This window comes from Muscardinus avellanarius (genome assembly GCF_963383645.1).
Source record: "Muscardinus avellanarius genome assembly, chromosome: 2".
NCBI classification, from domain to species: Eukaryota; Metazoa; Chordata; class Mammalia; order Rodentia; family Gliridae; genus Muscardinus; species Muscardinus avellanarius.
In genome coordinates, this window is record NC_137787.1 from 188792493 (window position 1) to 188818198 (window position 25706).

The following is a 25706-nucleotide window of genomic DNA, read 5'->3' on the forward strand; positions in this document are numbered from 1 at the left end:
AGGCCTTTGGGGAAGGCAACTCCACGCTAGAGTTTTCTTTGCTTCTGTTTTGGCTTTTCCCTGTTACCTATTCTTGCTATCTGTTTTTTTTGCGCATATATATATATAATTTTACGGCCTATAGTATAAAAAATTGTAAGTTCTCTAAATTAAAGGGGGAAATTATTGGATTTTGAATATAAGTAAACTTTTAAATGATAAAATTTACAGGGACTGAATAATTATGAAAGTAAATATATAAACATAGTATTTTTGTAGGAAATAGGACACTTTAATGGTATGCATAAATATGCCAGATATTATATATCTTTGCCTTTGTATTTATTTGGTATTTTGACAGTTGTGATTCATTCTATTAAAATTTATTCTCAGCCCACCAGAGGAACATTTAGGCTCTTTTACATACCTTTATGCTTTGCTAGATTAAACGAAGCCTTTAGTAGAATGATGTCAGTAATGGTAATCTATGATTTTAGACATCTATATTTCATTAAAACATGTAAGTAAAACATAAATGTGTGTGGGTGTGGTGGCGCACACTTGTAATCCCAGTGCTTGGGAGGCTGAGACAGGAGGATCACACAGGTTTGAAGCCAGCCTCAGCTACTTAGTGAGGCTCTCAGCAACTTAGTGAGACCCTGTTTCCAAATAAAATATAAAATAGGTCTGGAAGTATAGCTCAGAGGTAGAAAAGCCCCCTGGATTCCACCCCCAGTGCCACACAAAGAGAACAAAAACAAACAAACCCCACATAAATGTGTTGATGAAGTTTAAAGACATCAGAATGTCCGAAATGGAATATTTCAAGTTGCTAAGATTTTATCATGCTCTATACACTGAGTACTAAATAGAGTTAGCTTTGTTTTCCTAAAAGATTAAAGCCTCTTTGGAAATTTTGGGCCTAATATTCTAACCCTTCCCCACCCCCTTTTTTTTTCTTTAAAAGAAAACTAATATAAAGCAAACACATTAGCTTGATTGTGTAAAATAAAATTTAGTTTAAACCGATAATTATTAAACTGAAATAAGATACTTTTAAGATGTTTTATACTTTTATTGTAATTATATATCATAGTGAGATTCAAAATCATGCAAAGATGCATGCGGGCCTTGGTGTGTTCCCTTCAGTTCCCGCCCCACTAGCCACCAATACCTATACACATCAGTGACACAGGTAGTGAGTGGTACCTTCATCCAGGGGCATAGCACAATTTTTACAGTTTCTTTTGTCAGTTCTCCCTTTTCCTTTCCCCAACTTCCTCCTTCCCTCTCTCCTTCCATTATTCTACTGGTCACTCTCCTCAATTATCTAAGGTCCCTGAAATAAGAAATTTTTTAAGCATGTGAGTCAGAACAAGGATATAGGGTATCTGAATCAATTTTCAATGGCATATTGAAGTCATGGTTTGGGAGGTCCAGTAACAAATCAACATTGGAAGTCCTTGGATGTTTGATACTTCACCTACTTAATATTGGAAATTTACTTCTAACCACACAGAAAAGTATCAAAATGAACTGTTTAAAATAGATTACAGTTTTTAGGGAGGAAGAAGGCTGAGGTTAATTAATGGAAGAGCTGCATTCAAGTATGCGTATACATGTGAATATATAACACAGTTAACATGGACATTCAGTATTGGGAGGGAAGGCACCAAGTACGGGTGAATGTGCCATTGTCAACACAATCTACATTATGATGTGAAACTATAGTGCTCCAATAAAAAATAGATTACAGCTGGTAAAATAATCACTTTCTTATACACTCATTCATTTTGCTGAAATCATTGGCAGAGATGGGTATGTGGGGTTTTTGTTCTTGCTTATTGCTTTTTAAAAAGTATGGTTAGGATTTTTAAGCATATCAAAGTGATATTTTAAGAAAAATAAGGTAATTTGTAACTTTTTAAATTCTTATCTGACAAAACCCAAAATACTGGAAAAGAAATCTGTTGACTTCTCTTGGTCAATTCAGCAGTGACTTTGTACCGGAGCCCTCAGTAGAAAACACACTTGATATTGTGGTGCAGTATAACACAAGAATAAACACATGGAGCCGAAGCCAATGTTACATGAAACCACAGTAAAACTTATGTTGCTTGTATTGCACTTTCATCTTTACTCACTCTTTTTAAGTCCTCTTTGTGACCTACCAAAGTGATCTTATCACACATAATTTATAAAACTGCCACCCTGAATCTTTTTTTTTTTTTTTTTTGGTAGCCAGGGGCATTCTACCTCTGAGTTATAGCCCCAGCCTCTTTTATTTTTTAATTTGAAACAGTGTCTCACCAACTTGCTGAGGCTGACCATGATCCTGCAACTTTCCTATCTCATCCTCCCAGGTACTGGGATTACAGATGGGAGCCACCATGCCTGGTTTACCCTGGGTCATTTTACTATAATGCCAAGTGAAAATATTTGATATTTTTAGGCAATTATTATCTTTTCTTTCTTGCTTTTCCAGTTTCCTACAATGTTCTGTAAGAGTGTGAAATTGCTGCACTCCCACTATGGGTTAGTAAGTGGTGCCTCTGTTAGAGAAAGGTGGCATTAGTCACTGAAGAAAAGGTAGAAGAAATATATCTTTTGTGTACACATTTATCATACTGTTTTTGTGCATATTGAAAATGTGAGCAGATATTTTTCATTCTATTCATTCTAGCAAGGCTAAGAGCCTTGGCATTGTGGTGACATAGAACAGAACAAGGGATGTCGTGTGGGTTAACCTTTGTTAATCCAAAATTTCAAAATTCCAAATATCCCCAAATCTGAGGCGTTTGAAGCACCAACATGATACCGCAGTGGCCAATTCCATACCTGACCTCAGATGACTCATCCCGGTCAAAATACAGACACACCAAAAATATTGTACAAAACATCTTCAGAATGTATTATAAGGCATACATGAAACATAAGTGAATTTCATGTTGAGTCTTGAGTGCCATCCCAAGATAAATCTCATTATGCATATGATATTCCAGGATTTGAAATCCGAAACACTTCTGGTCCTTACCAGACTTAAATGCATGCTTGTTGGATTATTCATTACTACAACTAGGTGAGGAGGATTGGGAGGGTCTGCTGCATAGTCTAAGATGGTATTGATTCAGTAAACTAGATGAAGATGGTAATTATAGAGATCTTAAAATCACTTAGTAAAGTTGCCCAAGAGAAACATTGTAAACTTTTACTTAAAACATTTAGGAGTGTTATTTTCCATGCTTCCCTTCCCCTTAAAAATTAATAATTCAAATATGTAAATCATAAATCATATTAATAATTCAATGCATATTAGTATTTTCTTTCTTACTACATGTGTTTACAGCAGCCTTTAAATGAAATCTCATGGTGTTTTTCTCTATAATTGGTTTGAGAATATTGTTCTACATTCTAAATATATCTGTCTTTAGGTTTCCAATGAACAAATAATATAGATTATAATTCTGTAAGACAGTATTTAATTGTGAATACTGTTCTCATCTATGAAGGCAGAAAGTGTTAATGTGGTTAAAAGTGAGTTTCAGGACTTATTATATAATTAGGTACGTGTTAACATATACAATTTAATTTCCTAATTTATAACATAGATATGGTATAATAATGATGTATAATAAACATAAAGTATTTCTTAGCAGCTATGAGATAGCAATAATGAAATTTCAAAAATGTCAAAGAAATAAAAATGAAACCCAAGCATTTATTTCTCTCAACCTCCACCCCCTTACTGGGAATTGAACCCAGGGCCTCATGCTTGCTAGCCAGGAACTCCACCACTGAGCTCTAATCCACAGCCCTTTTTTAAATTCAATTTGAGACAAGGATGTGTTGCCCTGTCTGGCTTCAAACTTGCAGTTTTCCTACCTCAGCCTCCTAAGTGGCTGGAATTACAGGTGTGCGCCACCAGACTTGGCTTATCTGTTCACATAAAATAGTATACTGCCCTGTGATTTCTTAAGAATAAGGCTCAATGCTTACTATATTAAGACGGACTATATGCCTAATTTAGATCATATTTCTACTATTTTCTCCTTTGTGTTTACAGCACCAGCACAGGATGTTACAGAACATATAGGGCAGGTCTTGAGTGCTTTAGTCTTTTGCCCCCAGAGACCTAAATATGTTGGCTATAATGGTGGCAGTGTGTCTTCGTGGCTCACAAGGAGATGCAGTGATTTTTAGTACATGTATTTTAAATGCAAAATAATCAGCATATCATACTAGTATTTGTTAAATAAATTTTTCTTTTTTAAAAAGTTGATAATGATAGTAGACCTTTTTTATGAATACCAGAGACTGCATAATATAAAGATAATTTTAACAGTCTTTATGGCTAGTTATATATAGTAAAGTGTTGACAGAGCTTTTTAGAAAGTCAATTTCAGAAAACATTTTATCTGTCTTTGCATAAAAATCATTACTGTCAACATCAAATAATATGGTTTAAGCCACCTTGTTTGCAATGCCCTGGGCATTATGCAAAATAAGTACAAGATACTATCGTTATCCTTCTGATATGCCAAAATGTACTGTCAGTGAATATATATTTGATGATGTTGATTTGTATGGAAATACAGCTTTTAAAACAATTTGATTTCTACATTTTAAAAAAATTTTCTACCAAAAATATTGCTTTTACTAGACTACCTTTTCTAAGGAATTTTTCATTCATTCTAACTAATCATAGATGACAAATGTGTCTATAGGATGAATAACAATAGTTATATATCTATTTTGGCATAGGTCTTAATCCATTCAGATTGCTATAACAAAACGCCGTGGACTGAGTCATTTATAAGCAATAGAAATGTATTGCTTATAGTTCTGGAGGCTAGGAAGTCCCAAATCAAGGTGCCAGCAGATTCAGTATCTGATGAGGTCCTGTTCTTCATAGATGGCGCCTCTTGCTGCATCCTCTCCTGGTGGAAGGGACAAAATACTCCCTCGAGCCTTTTTTATAAGGACACTGATCCCTTTCATTGGAGACAGAACCTCGCGATCCAGTCATCTTCGAAGGTCCCCGCTTGGTTCTCTCACCTGCAAGAATCACTTGTTTTCAGTGTTGTTGCATGAAGGAGTACCATTTTCATGACTATGTCTACTCTCGCTCTTGACGGCCGTCAGCAGTTTTGGAGTGCTCTTACCTGCGTGGAGGAAGGACGCAGTCTGCTGGGAGGATCCTCTAGCTGCCTGTGGGTGGGCTCAGGAGGAGAGCTGGCAGAGTGCACCCTGAGAGAGCGAGCTGGTGCCGTGTGTTTACCATCTTTGCCTCCCAACTCAGTACTGTAATTATGACAGGATGCCTCCCAGGAGTAAATACATTTTAAAAGGCTATTTTTGATGATAGAAAATGATTCTTCTTAAGGCCACCCAGAGCACACATCAGTTGATTTTATTGAAAGAAATAACTGCACATTTAGGGACTAAGCACCGTTTGGAGAAGTAAGGTTCTCTCCCTCATCAGCACATCCTTGTCCTGAAGCTTTCCTCCATCGGCCATGTTGAGTGGCTTCTAGCAAGCCCACACATGTTTTTCCTTGCATAGCTAGCTATCACTGCTTCCATCTATCCTCTTTTCTCCAAAGGCAACCATACCTGGGACAGGTAAACTGTTTACCTGGGGTAATTAATGCCTGTTTTCCTGCACATTCACTTAGAGCACCTCTTCCCAACTCAGAAGTATCTCAGTTTGGACAATAAATTATATGGTCACTCTTGACTCTTACCTCAGAGTCTATGTTTTAAGAGTCTTGATGATTTAAATCCCATTTTTGCATATAATTTTGCATATAATCTGGTTGAAATATACAGTATATTTTCTTGACCTGCCCAACATTAATACCCTTACTGCTTTTAATTGTGTTAGTCCTCGTGAACCAGAAATTTTGCTCAGTTTTGAGTTTTTTTTTTTTTAACTAAGTGTTCTAGATTTAAAAATGGCTGCGGATTCTTTGACACAACCTCTGTTGAGAAGGTAGATCTATTTCCTTATCTTTGAATTTGTCTACATTGAGTCTGGCCAAAGTCATACTAAGCCTGCCCTCTAAAAGATTAGCAGCTTCCACCTCTATCTACTGGGGGCCTGAATTAACACCTAAGAAGTCCAACTCACCTGCTGCAGGACTCATAAAGAAGCCCTGAGAAGGAAGAGGAGGGAGCTTCCTTCCAAGTGTTGTACCAGTGTGCGGGCCAGAGGTACAGTGATCTCTGACCCCCCACCCCCACGCAGCTCCACCCACCCTGAATTCAGCACCTCTGAATTCAAATAACGTGGAACAGAAAACTCACCAACAGAGTTATATGCAAATCCTTGACCCACAGCATCATTAAACATACGCAAAAACGATTATTCAAAGGCATTAACTTTGCGGGTAGTTTTTTACACAGCCATTATCTGAAACACTAAGACATGTTTTCAGAAAATTGTTCATAGTTTGGAAGTTGTTTTGGCAATAGAGTACCAAGGGCTCTTTGGGTTTCTTCATGAAAATCTTCATGAAAAAGTGAAATGTATGAATGAATGAGTTATATTAAATCTTAAAATACAGCAAATTTGTGGAGCGCATGCCCTCTGCCCTTGCAGTTTTATCTTTCTGGCATCGTTCTACACATATGACTATACTTTACAGATCACATTGAATTCTATTAAGATAACAAGGGTTAATTTTCAAGAGCAATCTAAATATACACGTATACCATTTGCAACTGCTTATAGTAATAGTTTAGACTGCCTCCTCCCCCTTCACCCCATCCATTGTGTACATTGTTCTTAAAAGTAGTTGACATAGCCAGGCATGGTAGCGCACGCTTGTAATCCCCGCACTTGGGAGGCAGAGACAGGAGGATCGCGCAGATTCGAAGCCAGCTGGCTTAAGAGACCCTGTTTCCAAATAAAAAAAAGTATAAAATAGGTCTGGGAGTGTAGCCCGGAGGTAGAAGGGTTTCTAGGAACCCCAGTACCACCACCAAAAAAAAAAAAAGTAGTTGACATAGAACATCTAATTTATGTGGGGAAAAAAAACCCTTCTTCCATGTTTTTGGTAATATACTGCTATAATTTTGACATCGAGCACCTGAAACATAAAACTACTCTGGAAATGTTTGTTGAATTAATTTATATTATTATTATTATTATTATTATTATTATTATTATTATTAGGGGTGTGTGTGTGTGTGTGTGTGTGTACTGAGGATTGAACTCTGGGCAGTCTGCCTCCGGGCTATACCACCTAGCCCAATTTTATTTTTTGTTTTTTGAAACAGGGTCTTGCTAGTTTGCTAAAAGACTCACTACTTGCTTCTGTCTCAGGGGGTCACAGGCATGCACCACCACGCTCAGCTCAAATTATGGATAAAGGGCCCATCAGGTCATAATATTTTGACCCCTCTCCCAAAATCTGAAGACCCTAATTTATACTTCAAATTAATTTAAGTATTTTGATACCTAATACAGGATATAGTGGGGAAAATAAAAATGTTCTAGATAGTATACATCCAAAAATGCTTTTTCAGCCATAGATACATTTGCAGTTTCAGTCCTGCTTTTGTACTAGAAACACTGACTTTTCTGAGAAAACTTGAAGACCACCACTTCCTTATCCCGACTTCAGTATCAAGAAGCAGTTCCAGCACTGGGACAGAGCTGCTTACAGAGCACTCGTGGCCCCACCCTTCCTCAGGTCCTAGAGGCAGCTGACAGGTAGCACCCCAGGTTTATGCAGGACCAAGATTTAAGCCCCACTCCTCATGCTGCAGAGGGATGAGCTTTCAGGGCTCCCTGACTTCAGATCTAGTGACGTAGCGATACTTAGAGCATCAGAGTAATAGAAGAAGGAAAGACACGTCTGTCAGGAGAAGCTGGTAAATTGCCAGCCTATGATATTAGAATCTCATTTTTATTAAAATCTCTTATTTTTCTCAAATATTTCCTGCTGGGATTAATGGATTTCAGATTAAATGGTTAGATTTGGCCAATACATGGCCAGGGGAACGGGAGCCTAGAGAGATAAAATACTAAGTGATAGTGTGGTACATTTTTGGAGCTATTTCACTACAATTAAGATTCTAGAAGTGACTTGCTAACAGATGGTTAGAGTTTGGAAAAGAATAATTAGCATTTCTGTAGTATTTTACAGTATCCATAATACTTTAATGGATAATTCATGTAAACTGCTCAGCGCAGTCTGGCACATACCAAGCCCTTCATAGATGCTGGCTGTCATTTGTAACATCATTACTTAACAGTATACAGTATACATTAATATTTCTGCTTCACAAAGGCTGAAGCTCAGAAAGCTCTGAGGGCATGTCAAGGAAGCAGAGCTAAGACTTGTTTCTAGGTCCTCGAAGTCCAAGTCTGACTTGATTCTACCCACCCAGTGGCCAAATGTTGGTTGGTCTGGACTATAAACCTAGAGATGGGCCCTTACCTGTGCACTGCAGAGCCACCGCACACTTTTATGGGGGTAGCTATAGGGATAAGGGACTGTACGAGCAACTTTTAAAGATAATTATCCTGGAGGTGACATGTAACAGAGTAGAGGGGTGAGAAATTGGAGATGGGACCAGGCAGGAGCCTGTCACAGTAGCTCCGGGATGAGTTATTTTAAGAAATGACAGGGTTTTTGTAATGAGTATGGAAACGAAGGGACAGATTTTCTCACGTCCAGTAATTCCTGCTCTGCCTGAACTCTGTAATCACTACCCCCACTAGACCTGTTGTTACAGCCTCTGCCATCACATACTTGATTACAATTACAGACCCCCAGAGACTCTGGCTTTGCACTCTCCCGCCCTCGCGCCACCCCGAGTCCTTGTAACTATCTGTTCTTTTTCTTTGGTGTTGGCTCGAGCTATGTGCACCTATCTGTTACTTGTCTTTCTCTACTGACTCCTGTTGGGGGCCATTCTCTCTGCCCATGACAATAGTCTCCAGCTCTTCCTTTACTGTACATTTGTTTTCTTTTGCTTTTCCATCTGTCACTTGTTACTTCTTCTGGTTCACATCTAAAGGCCATTTTAATAAACATCACCAATCAATCTCATGCCAGTTGACCTAGCCAGTTACAGCGTGTCATGTATAATTGATATGTTCCTCTTCCTTGCTGGAGAGAAGAAGGACTAATTCCATTCACGTCATAACCTCAGTTGTCTAGAAAGCTATGTGGTAAATTCAGTGTTTGGGGATTTTTGCTTTTTTGTTGTTATAGTTTTATTTGGTGCCATTTACACTTAGTAATTTGGAAGTGATAAATATCTTAAGATCTGATTATAACAGTAAAAAGTTCTCCCAGATAAGAACATTTTTCTGTTCATAATTTAAAAGGTCCACAAAGTTTTAGCTCTGGTTTTGAAGTATCTATATCCTCTTCATTCAGAAGTAGCATATATATATATATATATATGTGTGTGTATGTATGTATGTATGTATGTATGTATGTAGGTAGGTAGGTAGTAGGCTGGGCGTGGTAGCACATGCTTGTAATCCCAGCATTTAGGAGGCACAGACCAGGGTATCGCGGTTTGCGGACATCCTCAGTTACTTAGCGAGACCCTTCGCAACTCAGTGAGACCCTGTTTCAAAAAATAAAAAGACTAAAAAAATAGGACTGGGGGTGTAGCTCAGAGGTGCGATGTCCCTGGGTTCCATCCGCAGTACTGAAGAAAGAAAGAAAGAAAGAAAGAAAGAAAGAAAGAAAGAAAGAAAGAAAGAAAGAAAGAAAGAAAGAGTAGTTGTAATTGAAAGTTGCCTGTGTATCAGGTAAATGTGAATTTTCATTCATTAATATTTTTGCTAAGGATTCAAACGTGAAAGGTGCTAAGAAGGTATGCACTGTAATCTAATCCAAATATAAATTTGGGTAACAATTCGCATAGCTTGCATATTTCTAAGTAACTGATTCATTTTATCTTTTCAAGTACATTTGTTGGGCCTGCTTTTTAATGCACAGATTTCAGATTTCAACTCTTACTAAAGATAAAATGCGTGTTTTATGTCTGAGCATTTCTGTCCCTTTTATAGATAAAAGCTGTGTATTCTTCCTGTATGTACCTAAGCTCGAGTTTTCCCCTGCTGTTTAAATTATGTAAGAACCATGCTTTGTTGACAGATTTTTAAGTGATATATTTTTTACTTGGTGACTGAAAGCACATTAAAACGTAGATTAAAATTTAGCCACACATGTAGGTATCAAATATAAATGAACAGCTAATTTTTTATTTTGGGTACTTTTTATGTTGTGTTTAAAAAAGATAAGAGAATCATCTAGTTTATTTAGACATATCCTGAATTTGATTTCTAAATGACAAGGTTTTAGACTTCTAGTTCTAAATGCTTCTTCAAAAATAACATTTCTGGCCCAAATAAACCTCATTTCTAATAATGAAAGGACAGATTAAATAGTGATCATTATATTTTCTCTTTTTGACATGGAATTTTCAAGTACTGTGACATGTTGATGCTGCTGAAAAGAATTATAGATGCAATATATAGATCTGATGATGGTGAAAATATTTATAATTACTTGCATTTTTATTTCTAGTAACATGTTGTACTTTGTTAATATTCCAAATGCTTTCGGTCTTTAGCCAGTTTGGATATAAACTAAGCAGCATAGGACTTGGACAGAAACTTTAAATTGGTTGGCAGTATCCAGCTGAGTAATAAAGTGACCGGCCTAATCATGCATCTTACACAGCTTAAACACCATGATTATCTGTGTATGTCCCCAATTTGTCTTGAAGTAATCAACTATTCTGTTATAATGAGAGAAGTATTTGTTTAATTATCTTATTACTTTTTTCTGTTTCAGTTTATTTTTATTGAGATATAACTTTAATGCAGTAGAGCGCACAGATCTTAGATACAGAGCTAAATGCATAAACTGTGTTACAAAATCCCATATGAAGATATAAGACAGATATTTCAAGCAATACAGTAGGCTTCTTCATGTTCCAATCCAGCCACTTTCATATGCAAAGACCACCATAGTTTAGCTTGGGCTATTAATAAACTTCTGTCACTCAACATCATCTTTGTGAGATTCATCCATTTTATAACAATAGTTGATTCTCTTTAGTTGAAGTGCATTATGCACCGTGCAAACATACCATAATCTCATTATCTCTTCTATTAATAGGCATTTGGATAGTTTCTAAGTGGAGGTTATTGTAAATAAGGCTACTATGGCATTCTAGAACATGTCTTTTTTGTGAATATACATACATATATATACTTTTACTATATACTTAAGAGTAGAATTATTACTATAAATGCATATGACCAGTATTAGTAAAGAGTGCCAAATAATTTTTCAAAGTAGTTATAACCAGTAAGAGTTCCAGTTGCTCCACATCCTGTTTTAGTCAGCATTTTCACCACTCTGACCAAAGTGCCTGAGAAGCACAACTTTAGAGGAAGAAAGGTTTCTTTGCTCACAGTTTCGGAGGTTTCAGGCCACATTTCAGGCCACAGCTGCTGAGCTGTGACAGGAAGCAGAAAGAGACAGGGAGGGAGGGAGGGAGGGAGGGAGGGAGACAGACAGACACACACACTGAGACTCTGCGGTGGCCTGCCCTTGGAGACACGCTGCCCCTGGCTACGCCCCCAGTGACCCAGCCCCCAACGCCTCCCACCTCTGAACGTGGCTGCGTGGGGACCTGCTTTTTAACATACAAGTCTTTGGGGGTTATGTTCCCAACCCTAATGCTGACCAGCACTTGATGTTATCAGTCTTTTGGTTTTAACTAATAGGATTCTAGGGTTTTTTGTTTTGTTTTGTTTTTTGTTTTGCGGGTCTGGGGATGGAACCCAGGGACATTTGACCTCCAAGCTACACCCCCTGCCCTATTTTTTATTCTTTATTTTGAAACCGGGTCTCACTGAGTTGCAGAGGGCCTCACTCAGTAGCTGAGGCTGTCTGCAAACCACGATCCTCCAGGTCTCAGCCTCCCAAATGCTGGGATTACAAATGTGTGCCACCACGCCCGGCTTAACTAATAGGATTCTAGGTATTGCATTGTGATTTTAGATGTTGTTTCCCTGGATGCAGCTTTTCACATGCATGGCCATTTGGGTGTCGCCTTTTCAGAAATACTTACTGAAATTTTGGTCCATTTAAAAAATTGGATTGCTTTTTTATGATTTATAGAAATTCTTTATACATTCTGGATACAAGATGCAATCTTTTCCCAATCATTGGTTTGCCTTCTCACCTGCTTAGTAGTTTCTTTTGACAAACATTAAGTTTTTTGGGTTTTTTTTTTTTTTTTTTTTTTTTTTTTTTTTGGTGGTACTGGGGGTGGAACCCAGAGGCTTTCTACTTCAGGGCTATACTCCCAGACCCATTTTCTATTTTATTTGGAAACAAGGTCTCACTAAGTTGCTGAGAGCCTCACTAAGTAGCTGAGGCTGGCTTTGAACCTGCGCGATCCTCCTGTCTCAGCCTCCCAAGCACGGGGATTACAAGCGTGTGCCACCACGCCCGGCTCCAAACATAAGTTTTTAATTTTATTTATTTATATGTTTATTTGTGTCTTTTTTATATAGTACTGAGGATGGACCCCAGGGAAATTCTATCTCCAAGCTACATCTCAGTCCTATACATACGTACATACATACGTGTACACACACACACACACACACACACACACACACACACACACACACACATATTATTCTTTATTTTGAAACAGGGTCCCACTAAGTGGCAGAGAGCCTCACTAAGGAGCTGAGGTTGGCCATTAATCTGTGATCTTCCTGTCTCAGCCTCCTAAGTACTGAGATTACAAATGTGCACCACCATTCCTGGCTATAAATTCTTAATTTTAACAAAGTCTACTTTAAGAATGTTCTGTGGTTAGTGGGAATTTTTGTATGCATATCCTATTTAATGTGTCTTTCTCCATTAAAATTAATGATAACCCATCCTCCATATTTTCTTTTAGAAGATTTATTATCTAATTTCAGCTTTGTTCTAGATATATATCTAGTTATTGTTCTAGATCTATCTCTAGTTTATTTGTATGGATGGTGTCAGACAGGGGCCACGGAATCTTTCTGGGTTTTTTTTTTTTTCATATGCTACCTAGTTAACCCAGCACCATTTATATAAAAGACCCTTTTCTCCAATTAATTGTGTATATAGCTTTTTCTCAGATCAGGCAAATATCTATTTATGAGTCTGTTTCTAGGCTCTCCGTTCTGTTCTGGTTTGCATTTATCTCTTCTTATGCAGAAGCCAGACTTAATGACTGTGGCATTATCGTAAGACTTGATATCTGGAGTCTAATTTCATCTTTGTTTTCATTCTTCTGATGTACTTTGGCTACTCTAGGCATTTGCTTTTCTGTAGACTCCTTTGCATTTTCAAGAACAAATCTGTTGGTTTTCATGAAAACAAAAAATCTCACATAAACTCGGTGAGTTTTGGTTGGGGATCACATGTAATCCATAATTTAATTTGTGGGGAATTGATGCAGAGAATAATATCACATATTCTAATTGGTAAATATATCCTTTTGTTTTGAGGTCTTTTTAATCTCTCCAGACACTATTTTGTACTTTCATTGGAATAGATTTACATTCTTGATTGAAAATTTTTCTGGTATTCCATACTATTTGATGTTTTTATAAATCGTTTTAAATAGATTTCATATTTTTTGCTAATATATTTGAATTCTGTATACAGATTGACCTTTTATACACAATTTTGCTTTTTAAAGCAGTTTGCATGGCGAGCAACGTAGCTCAGTAGTAGAACATTTGCCTGGCATGCATGAGGCCCTGGGTTTGATTCCCAAGACCACAAGAAAAAAAGGGAGAGAGAAAAGTAAATAAGGTCGTTTATAGATATGTTTATGGTCTTGTTTATACTGCTTTGCATTTGTTTCTCTGGGTTTTGTGGTTGCCTATTTGTACTAGTTGGAAACTTAATTGAAAGTTTCCCCTTTTTGTAATTAAAATGTTTTTCCATTATAAAGCATAAGTTATATAGTTACCTTTTAAAATTAAGCTTTTATAATTATAGATTCATGTACAGTTATAAGAAATACTGGATTCCATATACCATTTCCCAGTATTTCCTAGTAGTAACATCTCACAAAACTATGGTAAAATATCACGGAATATTGACATTAATACAGAACATCTTCCTCTACAGGATCACTTGCTCTCAGATAGCCATTCCCAGTTCCCTTCCCAGCTCTGTCTCCTCTCCTCATCTCCTCATCCTCAACCCCTGCCAACCATCCATGTCTTTTTCTATAATTTTACTATTCCAAGAACGTCATATAATTGAAAGCATACAGGATGTAACCTTTTGGGACTGACTCTTCACTCAGATAAATCCCTGGAGATTCATCCGAAGCATCTTGTGTATCAGCGGCTCCTTCCTTTGTCTGTCTGTTTCTTTGTATGTTTGTTTGTTTGTTTGTTTTTATCACAGAGTAGCATTCCTGGGATGGAGTTGTCATAGTTTATTCACTTGTTGAAAGAGATCTTGGTTATTTCTGATTCGGGTTTGTCATGAATAAAGCTGCCAGTAAACATTTGGATACAGTTTTTATATGAGCACAAGCCTCTATTTTTCTGCGATCAATGCCAAGGGTGCAGTTTCTCACTCATACGTTAATTGCAGGTTTAATTGTAAACCTGCCAGACTTTTCTGTCCTTACATTCTATCAGCAATGTGTGAGTAATCCAGATTCTTCCATCCTTGCCAGCATTTTGGTGTTGTCCCTATTTTTTTTTTTTTTTTTTTTTTTGTGGACGTTCTGATGAAGGGTTGTAGTATCTCACTGTAGTTTTAGTTTGCATTTCCCTAGCGATGAATATTAAACATACTTTTATAATGCTTATTTGCCATCTAGTTCACCTCCAGTGAAATGTCTGTTCCTGGCTTTTGCTTGTTTTCTAATTGAATGGCCTGGCTTCACTGTTGAGTTTGGGGAGTTCTTTATGTATTCTAGCTATTACTCCTTTTCAGATGTGTGTTTTAAATAGTTAATCCAAGTCTGCTCTGTAGTTTGTTCTTCCACTCTTGCTGAGTTTTTCACAGAGCAGAAGTTGTCATTTTAATCAAATCCGATTGTTCATTTTCTCATTTTTGGCTCATGTTTTTAATGTCAACCTTAAGACTCTTTGTTTAGCCTTAGCTTATGAAGATTTTCTCCCATGTTTTTTTTTTTTTCTGAAAGTTTATCATTTTCACATTTCATGTTTAAGACATTACCACTTTGGGTTAATTTCTGTATCATGTGAGGATTTCTTTAGGCATGACTAATCGTTCCAGTCTTTTGTTGAAGACGCTCTTCTTCCTCCATTGAATTATTTCCACATGTTTGTCAGTACCAGTTGGCATATCTGCATCGGTGGGTTTGGGGTTCTCTTCTGTTCCATTCGTCTGTGTCAGTCCTTCAGCCAGTATCACACAATCTTGATTATTGAGCAATACTTATATTGCTGAAATTGAGTGTAATGATTTCCCTGATCTCATTCTTCCTTTCCAAAACTGCCTTTCATAAAATTGTGGAAAAATCTTGCTTTTGTCTTTTAAAAAAATACTTGTTGACATTGTGTTCAACTTGCATGTCAGTTTGGGGAAAATTGACTTAATTGTGCTGAATCTTCTAATCCATGAACATAGCCGTTTCTTCATTTATTTAGATCTTTGATCTCATCAGCATTGTATGGGTTCGGGCATATAAGATCTGAACATGATTTGTTGGGTTTATATTTGTATTTTGGAGTGATGACAATGGTATCATTTTATTGTGCATTTCGTTGCTAGTATGTAGAAACATGATTGTTACATGTTTACCAGAGTTTTTATATTATATCAGCTTATATCAAAACCACAAAAAGACTATCAAATTTTTGCTTTAAATATTTATATATACTTTTAAAAGGAGAAAAGTAATGTTATACTTAACCAGATATTTACCATTCTTAAATACTAAGTAATCATTTTATTCCCGAAATTTTAGTTTGCTTCTGATGCCATTTTTCTTCAGCCTTAAGAACTTTTCTTAGTATTTCTTTTGGAACAGGTTTGCTAGGAATAAATTACCCTTGTTTCCTTTATCTAAGAAAGTTCTCATTTTACCTTCAATTCTGAAGGATATTTTGCTTTCGTCAATAGGGTTTTTTGTTATTTTTTTCATTCTTCTAGTTTTTTTTTAAATATAGTTCCACTGCTGTCTAGCATCTGTGGTTTCTGATAAGAAATCTTTAGTCATTTTGTTTGTTTTCCTGTATACAGCGCATTTATTTTCTTTGGCTGCTTTCAAATTTTATCTTTATCTTTGTTTTTTAAGTAGTTTAATTATTCTGTGTATTTATTTGTTTTTTTTTTAACTATTCTGTTGGGGGAGGTTGCTGAATTAATATAATTTGTGAGTTACCTTCTTCACCAAGTTTGAGATGTTTTCAGCCATTATTTATTTTATCTTTTCTGAACCAGTCTGTTTCTTCTCAGCTCTAAAGGCATGCAAGTTGAATGTCTTTCCAGTTGTCCCGTGGGTTCCTGATGCTCTGCTCACTTTTTTTTTAATCTTTTTTTTTTTCCAGATTGGGCAGCTTACAGCGATATGTTTTTAAGTTCACTGACTCTTCTGCTATTGCCATTCTTCCTGTCCAGTTTATGCTTTACTTCAAAAACTATAATTTTGGTTCTAAAATATTCATTTGGTTCTTCTTTGTACTTTATGAAATCATTTTCTCTTCCTGTTCATTTCAGAAGTGTTTACGTTTACCTCATGAAACACAGTTTTTCTAGTGCATTATCCCTTATCCGAAATGCTGGGAACCAGAAGTTTTTGGATTGGGGAATATGTGCATAGACTTAACTGGTTGAGCATTCTTAACCCAAAAATCTGATCTCTAAAATGCTCCAATGTTGTGCACAAAGTTTGTGTATTACAGATTCTCAAATTGTAGCAGCTCTGGAGCTGATCATTTCCGCCTCTGTGTTATATCACATTTATTGAATGTCTTTTCTCTTAAGAATTAGTCACATTTTCAAGGTTCTTTGTATGTCCAATAATTTGGGGTTGTATTGGACATGTTTAGTATTATTAAGTCCTGTTGCAGTCCTCTGGAGATTTTTTTTCTTAGAAGGATTAACCAACCCACTCAGGTTCAAAGTGCAGGCTCTCTCTCTCTCTCCTTCAGGAGAGTTCCCATGTCAGCTTGGTTCCTTTCACATACACTCGAGCTAATCTGAGACTTGAGCAGTGGTTTAAATGGGAGTTCAGTTCTCAAAGCCCTTATTATACTCCTTTGGGTCTGTCCCGCATGTGACGATCACGTGAGCTTGTGTTGATTCACACATAGAATTAAGAAGTCCCCTTCCCTGGCGTGGGCTTCTCTGAGATTGCTCCCACATGCTTCAGAGCACCGGGGCTCATTTCCCTGGTCCTCTGGCCAGACATATGGTGTTTCTCTCCAAGTTTTAGCGTTCTGCATTGCCATATGGTTCTCAGAATTGGGGTCATCTTCCAGGAAAAATGAGGAGAGAAAATAAAAACCTGGGAATTTCCCCTGCCCCCTTTGGATCTTAAGGGAACCCTTTTCCCATTTCCATTATTCAGGAAAAAAATTAATTTCTTTTGTATCAGCTTTTGTTTTTTGTCCTTTTTTTAATTGCCGTCAGTGGGAGATAAAGACTGCAGTGGGCGCCTGCAGTCCTGGCCGCACTAGCAGTCCTCACATGGTCTTTCGATGCCACATTTAAAGTGCCTGTGTGTTACACTTCTGTCATCAGTTGGCCTCTCACAACCAAACTTTTAGGAATCTGTTCTTCTGGTACAGTATCAACTCCAGCTATTTCTATAAAAGCCGATTGCTTTACATTGGCATGGTATTTTTGATATATTTGAATATCTTCTGGGTATTATTACTGTCCTTACACGATCTTTACATAGCATTTACATATTTCTCTGTGTTCATCTTCGGAATGCATTCTACAATGATGAGAGTGTCAAAGCAAAGGACTGTGGTTTCCTTTCATTATCCAAGCTAAACTACCCGAACACCCCGCCTACAATAAAATATATAGCCACTTCAAAACAAGTCCATTCAGAAGTACAGGGCAGCCTTATGTAAAGTTCATGGTTTTTTTCCTTACAAGAAGTATTGACATTTTATGCCGAAAGCTGTAGAAGGAACCTTCAAGTCCTAGCCAAAAATGATTCTTATTTTTTCCAGAACTCCCATAATACTTTACCAGAAGATTAAAAATATCAATTCTGATGGTGGAGAAACAAGCACTTTTAAAGCTTAACTGTTGGTTGTAGTATAAATTGCTGGATACCCACTGACACTGGGTATGTGTATATACAACAATTTGATGAACTAATCTAGAAATGTGATTTTTCTGGTTCAAAGGGCATGCAAAGATAGGTGCACATATATACACACATAGGTGTATATATCATACAATTATATACTTTACTATACCCTTTGAGACAGAAATCACACTTGTAAGTCTATTCTGTTTATGTCAGCCAAAAAATACTTGGAGAGGCTTCATCTGGCACTAATAGGGAAAGAATAAATTAAATTATGGTATAGTTACAGAATCTATAAAGTGGAATCATACTTAGCTATTCAGATGATATATATCACCTATTGAAATGAAAAGCTCCATAATATTAAGTAAAATTTGAAGCTACTCAATATAATTGCTATAACCTCCTTTTATAAAAATAGTATCTATATTTATATGAGTGTGTTTGGGGAAATAGTATAGAAGAATGTAAACCAAAATAGTTATAGGAATCATTTTCATAGAGGAAATTAAGAATATTTTTTTATTTTTCTCTTTTATTAGTTAATTATTGCTAGGAAGTTTTTATATTATGCTTTATTAAAATATTAAATAACAAACATAGCTTAAAAAGAAATCATATTATTCCATTTTAGCAAAGAAATAAGGGGAAAGGAAACCTGTTTTTTGAGGGAGAAAAGATTTCTACTAGGAGACCGAAGAATTAGGATGTGTGAGAAGGGCACGGGGTATTCCGGATCACAGCTCCTTATGCAGGGGTAAACTTTTTAACTCTGACTTTTTAACAGAACTGACATAAGGACAAAGACAGGGTGCCTTTAGCTACAAGTTGCACATCACCAGAGATGTTCAGACATAACTACAAAGCCATCTGGCAAGTTTGTCATGGAAGTAATTGCAGCATCAGGTGTTTTGACACTTTGCCTAGAGATGCTCTTTGTAGGTGAGATTTTAACACCAGGTAGAAAGCTGAACAAGAGGACTTAGAAAAGCTATTCTGATTCTTGTTTCTGAATTCAAAGAGGTATGTTTCAGTCTGCATGTAGCTAAGACTATAGCCGCATGATAAAACTCCCATGAAGTATGGTCTCCTCTGATAAGTACAACACAAGCCCACAGTAGTGCTCTCCGGCTACAGTCTGCATGAGTGGGTAAATGAAGGGAAGAAGGAATCGATTCCGGATTTACCACAACTTAAAACATAAACAATACACGTTTGTCTTCAGAGGTTATATAGAGAGATACACGTATTCTTAGCAGATTCTCGATCACAGATTCACATTCAGTAGCTCAGGAGTAGGGCCTGGGAATTAGTATTCTTTTTAAATTTCCAAGTTGTTTTGATGATCAGCCAAGTTTAGAAACTACGAGAGTAAAGCATACCCATAAATCTATACATATATCACAACAGTTACAAGAGAGGAGAACGCATGAATTTCATCGATGAGCACATCAAATGCCTCTGAGCTATTGATATTTACAAAGCTGCTCACGGAGAAGCCCATCCGCATTCTACAGCTCAGTGATGTTTCATTCAATCCTTTAAGCACAGCTGCTTAAAAGAGCTAGCTTTATTTATTCATGCTCAGGAATACAACAGACAGTATACAAGTTCATGTCAGTAAAACAAGTGTTTGTCCACAGACTCTGAACAAAATAGTTTGAGCTGCGTCGGCCACTGCCCGAGCCTGGTCATCTTCTTAAAGAAAATGCCAGAGGTGGTCTGTGCCAGTGGTGAGATGAGGACCCCTGCAGCTGATGCGCTAGGTGGAATCCCACTCATGCCAGGCTACCAACACGACGTCAGTTTGAATAGTTTTGGAATCTTGCACTTTCAGCTTCATCCCCAGATGTGTATAGAAAAGCAAGGAAATAAAATAGAACACAAAATGAAAGTCACTGCCATCTCCTACTAACGAAGGGCCAAGTCTCCCTCAGTAATAGAGCGAGCCCTGCCATCAATGTCATTTTGTCTTCTCGGGATGCTTTTGGCATCCTAGTTCCTGAGTTCTGTTTTGTCTCTAGTAAACACGTTTCTTGCACTGCAGTAACCCTGCAGGAGTTTTATCAGTCCATCCCACAGGCCCATTCACTACCAGGCACGCCCCACACATGCGCAGTCCAGTCCACATCCTGCTGGGGTCTCTGCCTGACACCTCTTGGCAAGCGCCCTACACCCTTTACCCCCCAGCTCACAGGCCACCTGCCCAGTGGGGCCTGTGATCATCTTATTTAAAATCATACCTGTGCCCCCAATCTGTATTTTCTGTTTTCTTTTTCCTTTTATCTTCCGGTAAGCCTATAATTTACTTTAGTAACTTGTGTTTATTGTTGGCATCTGTGTCGCTTTGCCAGACTCTATTCCCTGTGCGGGCAGAAATCTTGGTCCTTACCTGGTGAAAGTGTAGGTAGTTTTGTCTAGCACATAGTAGGCTCTTAGAAAAAAATACGTGTTGAATAGATGAATACGTGTATGACTCATTGATTGTTTACTACTAGTTATGTATACCACGTGGGGCAGTTTTCAATGTAGCCTTTACTATTTACATAGCAAAATCATCTCAGATAATTGTGACTGGGCAATATTGCCAGTGAAATGGAGCTGCCTGGGTCCGGTGTGTGTCTTTAGCTCCTGCTTGTGAATCAGCATGCTGGCCGTGGCTGCTCTACTGGAAGGAATGAAAAGCCCCGCTGCCCCGTGCTTTGGTCCCGAGAGACCTCGTGAGGTTCTCCCCTACGCTTTGGCTCCACTCCTCAGGTTCACTTGCGTATCAGTTTAGAAGATCAGCCTTTGGGATGCTGTTCTTAGCACAGTGCCCAGCGCACAGCCATTAAACTGGCAAATAATAGGTGTTGCCAGTGGGTGGAGTCCACCAGGTCCATTGTGAATTTTAGCTTCAGAGTTCAAGGACACCTTGATAATTGTCTAGTCCAGCTCATTTTAGACTGCAAGAAACAGGCACCAAGAGGTTAAGTTAGTGTAAATTTGCAGAGCTAGCTAGAGAGTCCTGGAAGTAAATTCTTGGCTGTGCGTGTGGTTGTTTTTTAAAGCACACTACGCCGCAGCAGTAGATAACAAGACCAGTTTTTCTGTGCTCTATGACACATGGCTTTGCCACTTTCTCTTGTTCTTCTCCTCCATCTTTTCTAAGGAGGCTCCAGGTTCCTCCAAATCCTACCTCTTCAAGTAGGACCCCATCCTGCCTTCCCATTCCAAAGCCTGAGATCACCCTTGCCACAGTTATTATTTTATTTCTTAAGTCCCCAATGTTTTGAGAACGCTTCCCTTGTTGCTCAGCCTAGGACAGGGGACCAGCTGCTGTCGGGTGCAGTGGCACTGCTCTTCGTTCTGGTTTTAGAATGCCCCCAGTCTTCCAACAGCGGGTGGCTCCTCCTCAGGGGCTCTCCGGCTCCTTTGATCAGTTTCTCTGGCTTCTTAACAGTTCATCACCTCTCACGCTGTGGTCTCACATCAGCGGGGTCAGGAGAGGAAAGAAACCACACCCTGTATTGATCGAGTACTTAATATTTTCCATATTATCTCATTTGACCTTTACAGCCATCTTGTGTGTTCAATAGAAACAGATATTCTCATTCCTTTTTTATTGATGAATAAATAAAATACAGATACATGGAGGAAATGATTTGCCCCAGCCTTGCAGCCTCTCGTTGGCAGGGCTGGAAGCAGAGCCTCCAAACCATGGTTTAAAAATTTTTCTACTGCCCCAAATTTTAATGTTCGCAGAAAGACAAATTTTATCACCATCTGTGATTCTGAAATGTATATACTTTTTCCTAAAGATCTTAGTTACTTTCAAAAGATCTAACTTATATTTCTGTATCATCTTTTATATCTTGATGTTAGAAATGACCATTGACATTTAGGTTGGAGACAGAATGGACAGAGTCTCTGATAGGACCTGAATTTTTATCTACATTGTTAAATTGTTATTATTACATGTAGATCTATGTTTGCTATATTGTTGCTTTTTCGAGAATCAGATCATTCCTAAAATTTGTGCAAATTCTTGATTTAACCAGTATATCACATAACTGTTAACAGTTTGGTATTTTTTGCACATTTTGAAAAATTCACATATTCTAATATATTCAATACTTTTAACTAAAAAGTAAAAGAAGTATTTCTTATTTCAGTATAAAACATACTATAATGCTGTATTTAAACCCAAAAGTATTTATTAAAATATTTAGCTGTTTAATAATAGGAAATGATGTCTTATCACTTCCTTTTTCATTAAATATTGTTTATAGAAATTAGAAATCTGTTTTTAATATAAATTCAGCTAGTAAGTTTTATGAATTATAATAATTTTAAGTTACTTCATGACAAACAAAACATTTTAAAGCATGCTCTCTCTTTCTTACACACACACACACACACACACACACACACACACACACACACAATTCACAAGGAAAATGCAGTTATATCTTTGCAAGTAAAGCAGATTAAAAACTGCCATGGTCCCAACATGGCTGGCAGTGTTGGCTCCTGCCAGGCTTCTCCGCACCACAGGTCAAAAGAGGTTATGTGCAGAGTAGCTGCGCGTGGTGCTGCCGTAGCTTCAGTCCCACTCCCTTTGTCCTCCCAGAAGCCCAGGGGTATGCCTCATTTGTTTGTATGGAAGAGTCGTTAAAATGTGAAGAGTCTTTGTATCATGTGTTCAGAGCTGTCGGCATGATCTGGGACCAGGAAACATAAGGTCCGGCTGGCATGCTGTAAATTCATACAAAGTAAGTCGTCCAAATAGATTTCCTGCAAAATGATAATATCCAAAGTCCAGCTTCACCCTTGGTTGTTACTCCCACTAATTTTTAAGTTGTTGTTAAATGTTTTAAATTGCTAAATGGCGCAAGGCCTGCATAATGGCCTCTTAGTGTGATGTAGTGCCAAAGAGAAAAGTGAGTTTCTCTTGGAATATGCTTGACTTTGCAAGTTAGAATGAGTGGAGAGCGCCATCTTGATGGGTGATGATGCGGTGCAAGTCTTAGAGCCAACAGTGACTGTTACCCGGGTCCTGAGTGACACTCTCCAGCAGTCCTGCTCAGTGAGGCCTGACTCTGTGGTGCTGTTCTCTTCTGACACGTTAGCTATGTCTGGGCACATTTGGTATCACGTATCACTGGTGTGCACTTATGCTGTTTACTTTCTCTATAAATCAGAGATGCGTTCTGCTTAGAGGAACACACACACACACACACACACACACACACACACACACTAAAATCACAAAAGACACAGAAAACCTTTGAAATGACCTTTTAAGGTAAAAGCAATGGTCTTGTGAAAATATATTAGCTACATTTCTTAGAAAAAAGAAAGAAGTATGCAGAACTATACCAGGTATTTTCACACCTGTCTATTGTGTTCTGTAGTTTATGAAGTAGCCACTATAAAGTAAATAATCTTTAAATATCAAAATTATAAGACCTTTTTTCTTCTTGTCTCATCACTAGCTTCATCAAGTTAGCTTTTTCCAAACACATTTACTCATCAACACCTACTCTAGTTAAGAAGGAAGAAAAATACCATCAAATAAAACTAATGATTAGAATGTTTAATCCTAATCTAACCAAAGAAAGTCAGACTAGTCCAGGAGTAGTGGCACATGCCTGTTATCCCAGTGGAGATCCCTGGGGAGGCTGACACAGGAGATGCAGGCTCAAGGCCAGCCTGAATAGCAACTTAGACCCTGCTTCAAAGTAAAAAGGACAGAGGGTATAGCTGAGAGGTGAAACATTCCTGGGCTCATCCCAGCATCACAAAAACAAAAAGGAACCATAATAGTTTCTCTTCTAAGTAGCTACTTTATGACAGTTTTATGAAGAAATCAGGTATAGTTGCATTTTGTGGTTTCATTCTAGTGATTTCTACTTTTTTTCTTAGGAGCTATTAGAACATGATTGTTTTTGTATACATACAGAATTTAGTAAAATGCTGACAATTATGAACTGTTTCCTAATAACTGTTTATTATAATCAAATGTGAAGTTTTGAGTGAGCATCTCTTAAAAAATTTTTCATTAATCTAAGTGGTGTTAGTCTGAGATTTTGAGAATAATTTTCTAAGTATATTGGGAAAGGTAAATTGGTTTATGTTTAATTGATTAATTAAAACCATCATTTTTTTGGGGGGAACACTTAGGATTCACTGAGAGAGCAGGTTCAATATGTCCTTAGGTAGGTATCGAGCCAGGCAGTACAAATAGTGTTTCATGCGACTGAAAAGACCATTTATGGTAGACTGTGTAGAGGAAAGAAGATGCATTACCTGTTTATCTTCGTGCTAACTGCTACAGCGTGTGTGTTTTGTTTGTTCTTTCATAGATATGAGAAAGTGCCCGTCATCTTGGTTGGAAACAAGGTGGACCTGGAGAGCGAGAGAGAAGTGTCCTCCAATGAAGGCCGAGCCCTTGCGGAAGAGTGGGGCTGCCCCTTTATGGAGACTTCTGCCAAGAGTAAGACCATGGTGGATGAACTCTTTGCAGAAATCGTGAGGCAGATGAACTACGCTGCTCAGCCTGACAAAGACGATCCGTGCTGCTCTGCCTGCAACATCCAATAGCATCCGACCATGGCCGTCCTGGACAGGATTCGCCCAATGTCATAGGCGACAGAACCCTGGTCCACTCGGTGCGGAGCGGCAGGATGCGTGGTGTGAACCTCCAGCGCACCACAGCCCTCCCTCAGAAACGAGCAGCAACTGTCAGCTGGAACCTCTGAGTACACGCGGTTCCAGGGCTGCGGTTTTCACCGTGGTCCTCAGTCTGCTTTACGCATCTGCATCCCGAAGGCACGGCCCGTCGATCTACAGGGTGATCGTGTTTGAAAGCAGCGACGGCGTCGTCTCTGACTTGACAGAAGCACCTATTGTATAAATTACAAGTAATCACGAGGGAGAAATCGGAAGAGTTCCTATGACCACTTACAATTAAAATATTTTGTCTTCTTTAAAAAAGAAATAAGCAAAGGAGAAATATTTTCCTACAAGAGTACTGAATTTCGGGAGTTGGGATAGAGTTTCTAACCAGTGTATTCCGCCAGGTAAGGGGACAGCTGGCCTGCCAAGTGCGTCGCAGGGGAGCCTTTCCTCAGCTGACGCACTTCTGTTGCTCAGAACCGATGCTGACTTGGAGACGTCATCCTGATTTGTGACATGGAACTAGCTCGGGCCCCAGTCCTTGGTAGAGCAAAGGTCAGAACAAGGCTGGGTGGCAGTACAGTCTGGCTCTGGAAACAGGTAAATCACTCACTCTGCAGAGGAAAGCGGAGGCTCTCACAAGGGCTTGGTGGGAATTAAACCCCAAGCCCGCCCTCTGTTAACCCGGCAGGGCTGGTCCTTATTGACTGAACATGAAGGAAGAACCTGAGATGGAGAGGTTGCCTAGCCTTACTAACAAG

General features: G+C 38.2%; 1 protein-coding gene across 1 annotated transcript in view; it reads left to right on the plus strand.

The window, feature by feature from the left end:
• Positions 1-24870, plus strand: part of RAP2A (RAP2A, member of RAS oncogene family) — a gene marked incomplete at both ends in the record, with an annotated part of 32463 nt that extends 7593 nt beyond the window's left edge. The window contains one exon of the mRNA XM_080688834.1: positions 24633-24870. Coding sequence (XP_080544960.1) covers positions 24633-24870 — 238 coding nt within the window. The remainder of the gene's footprint in view (positions 1-24632) is intronic.
• Positions 24871-25706: the final 836 nt, after the last annotated feature.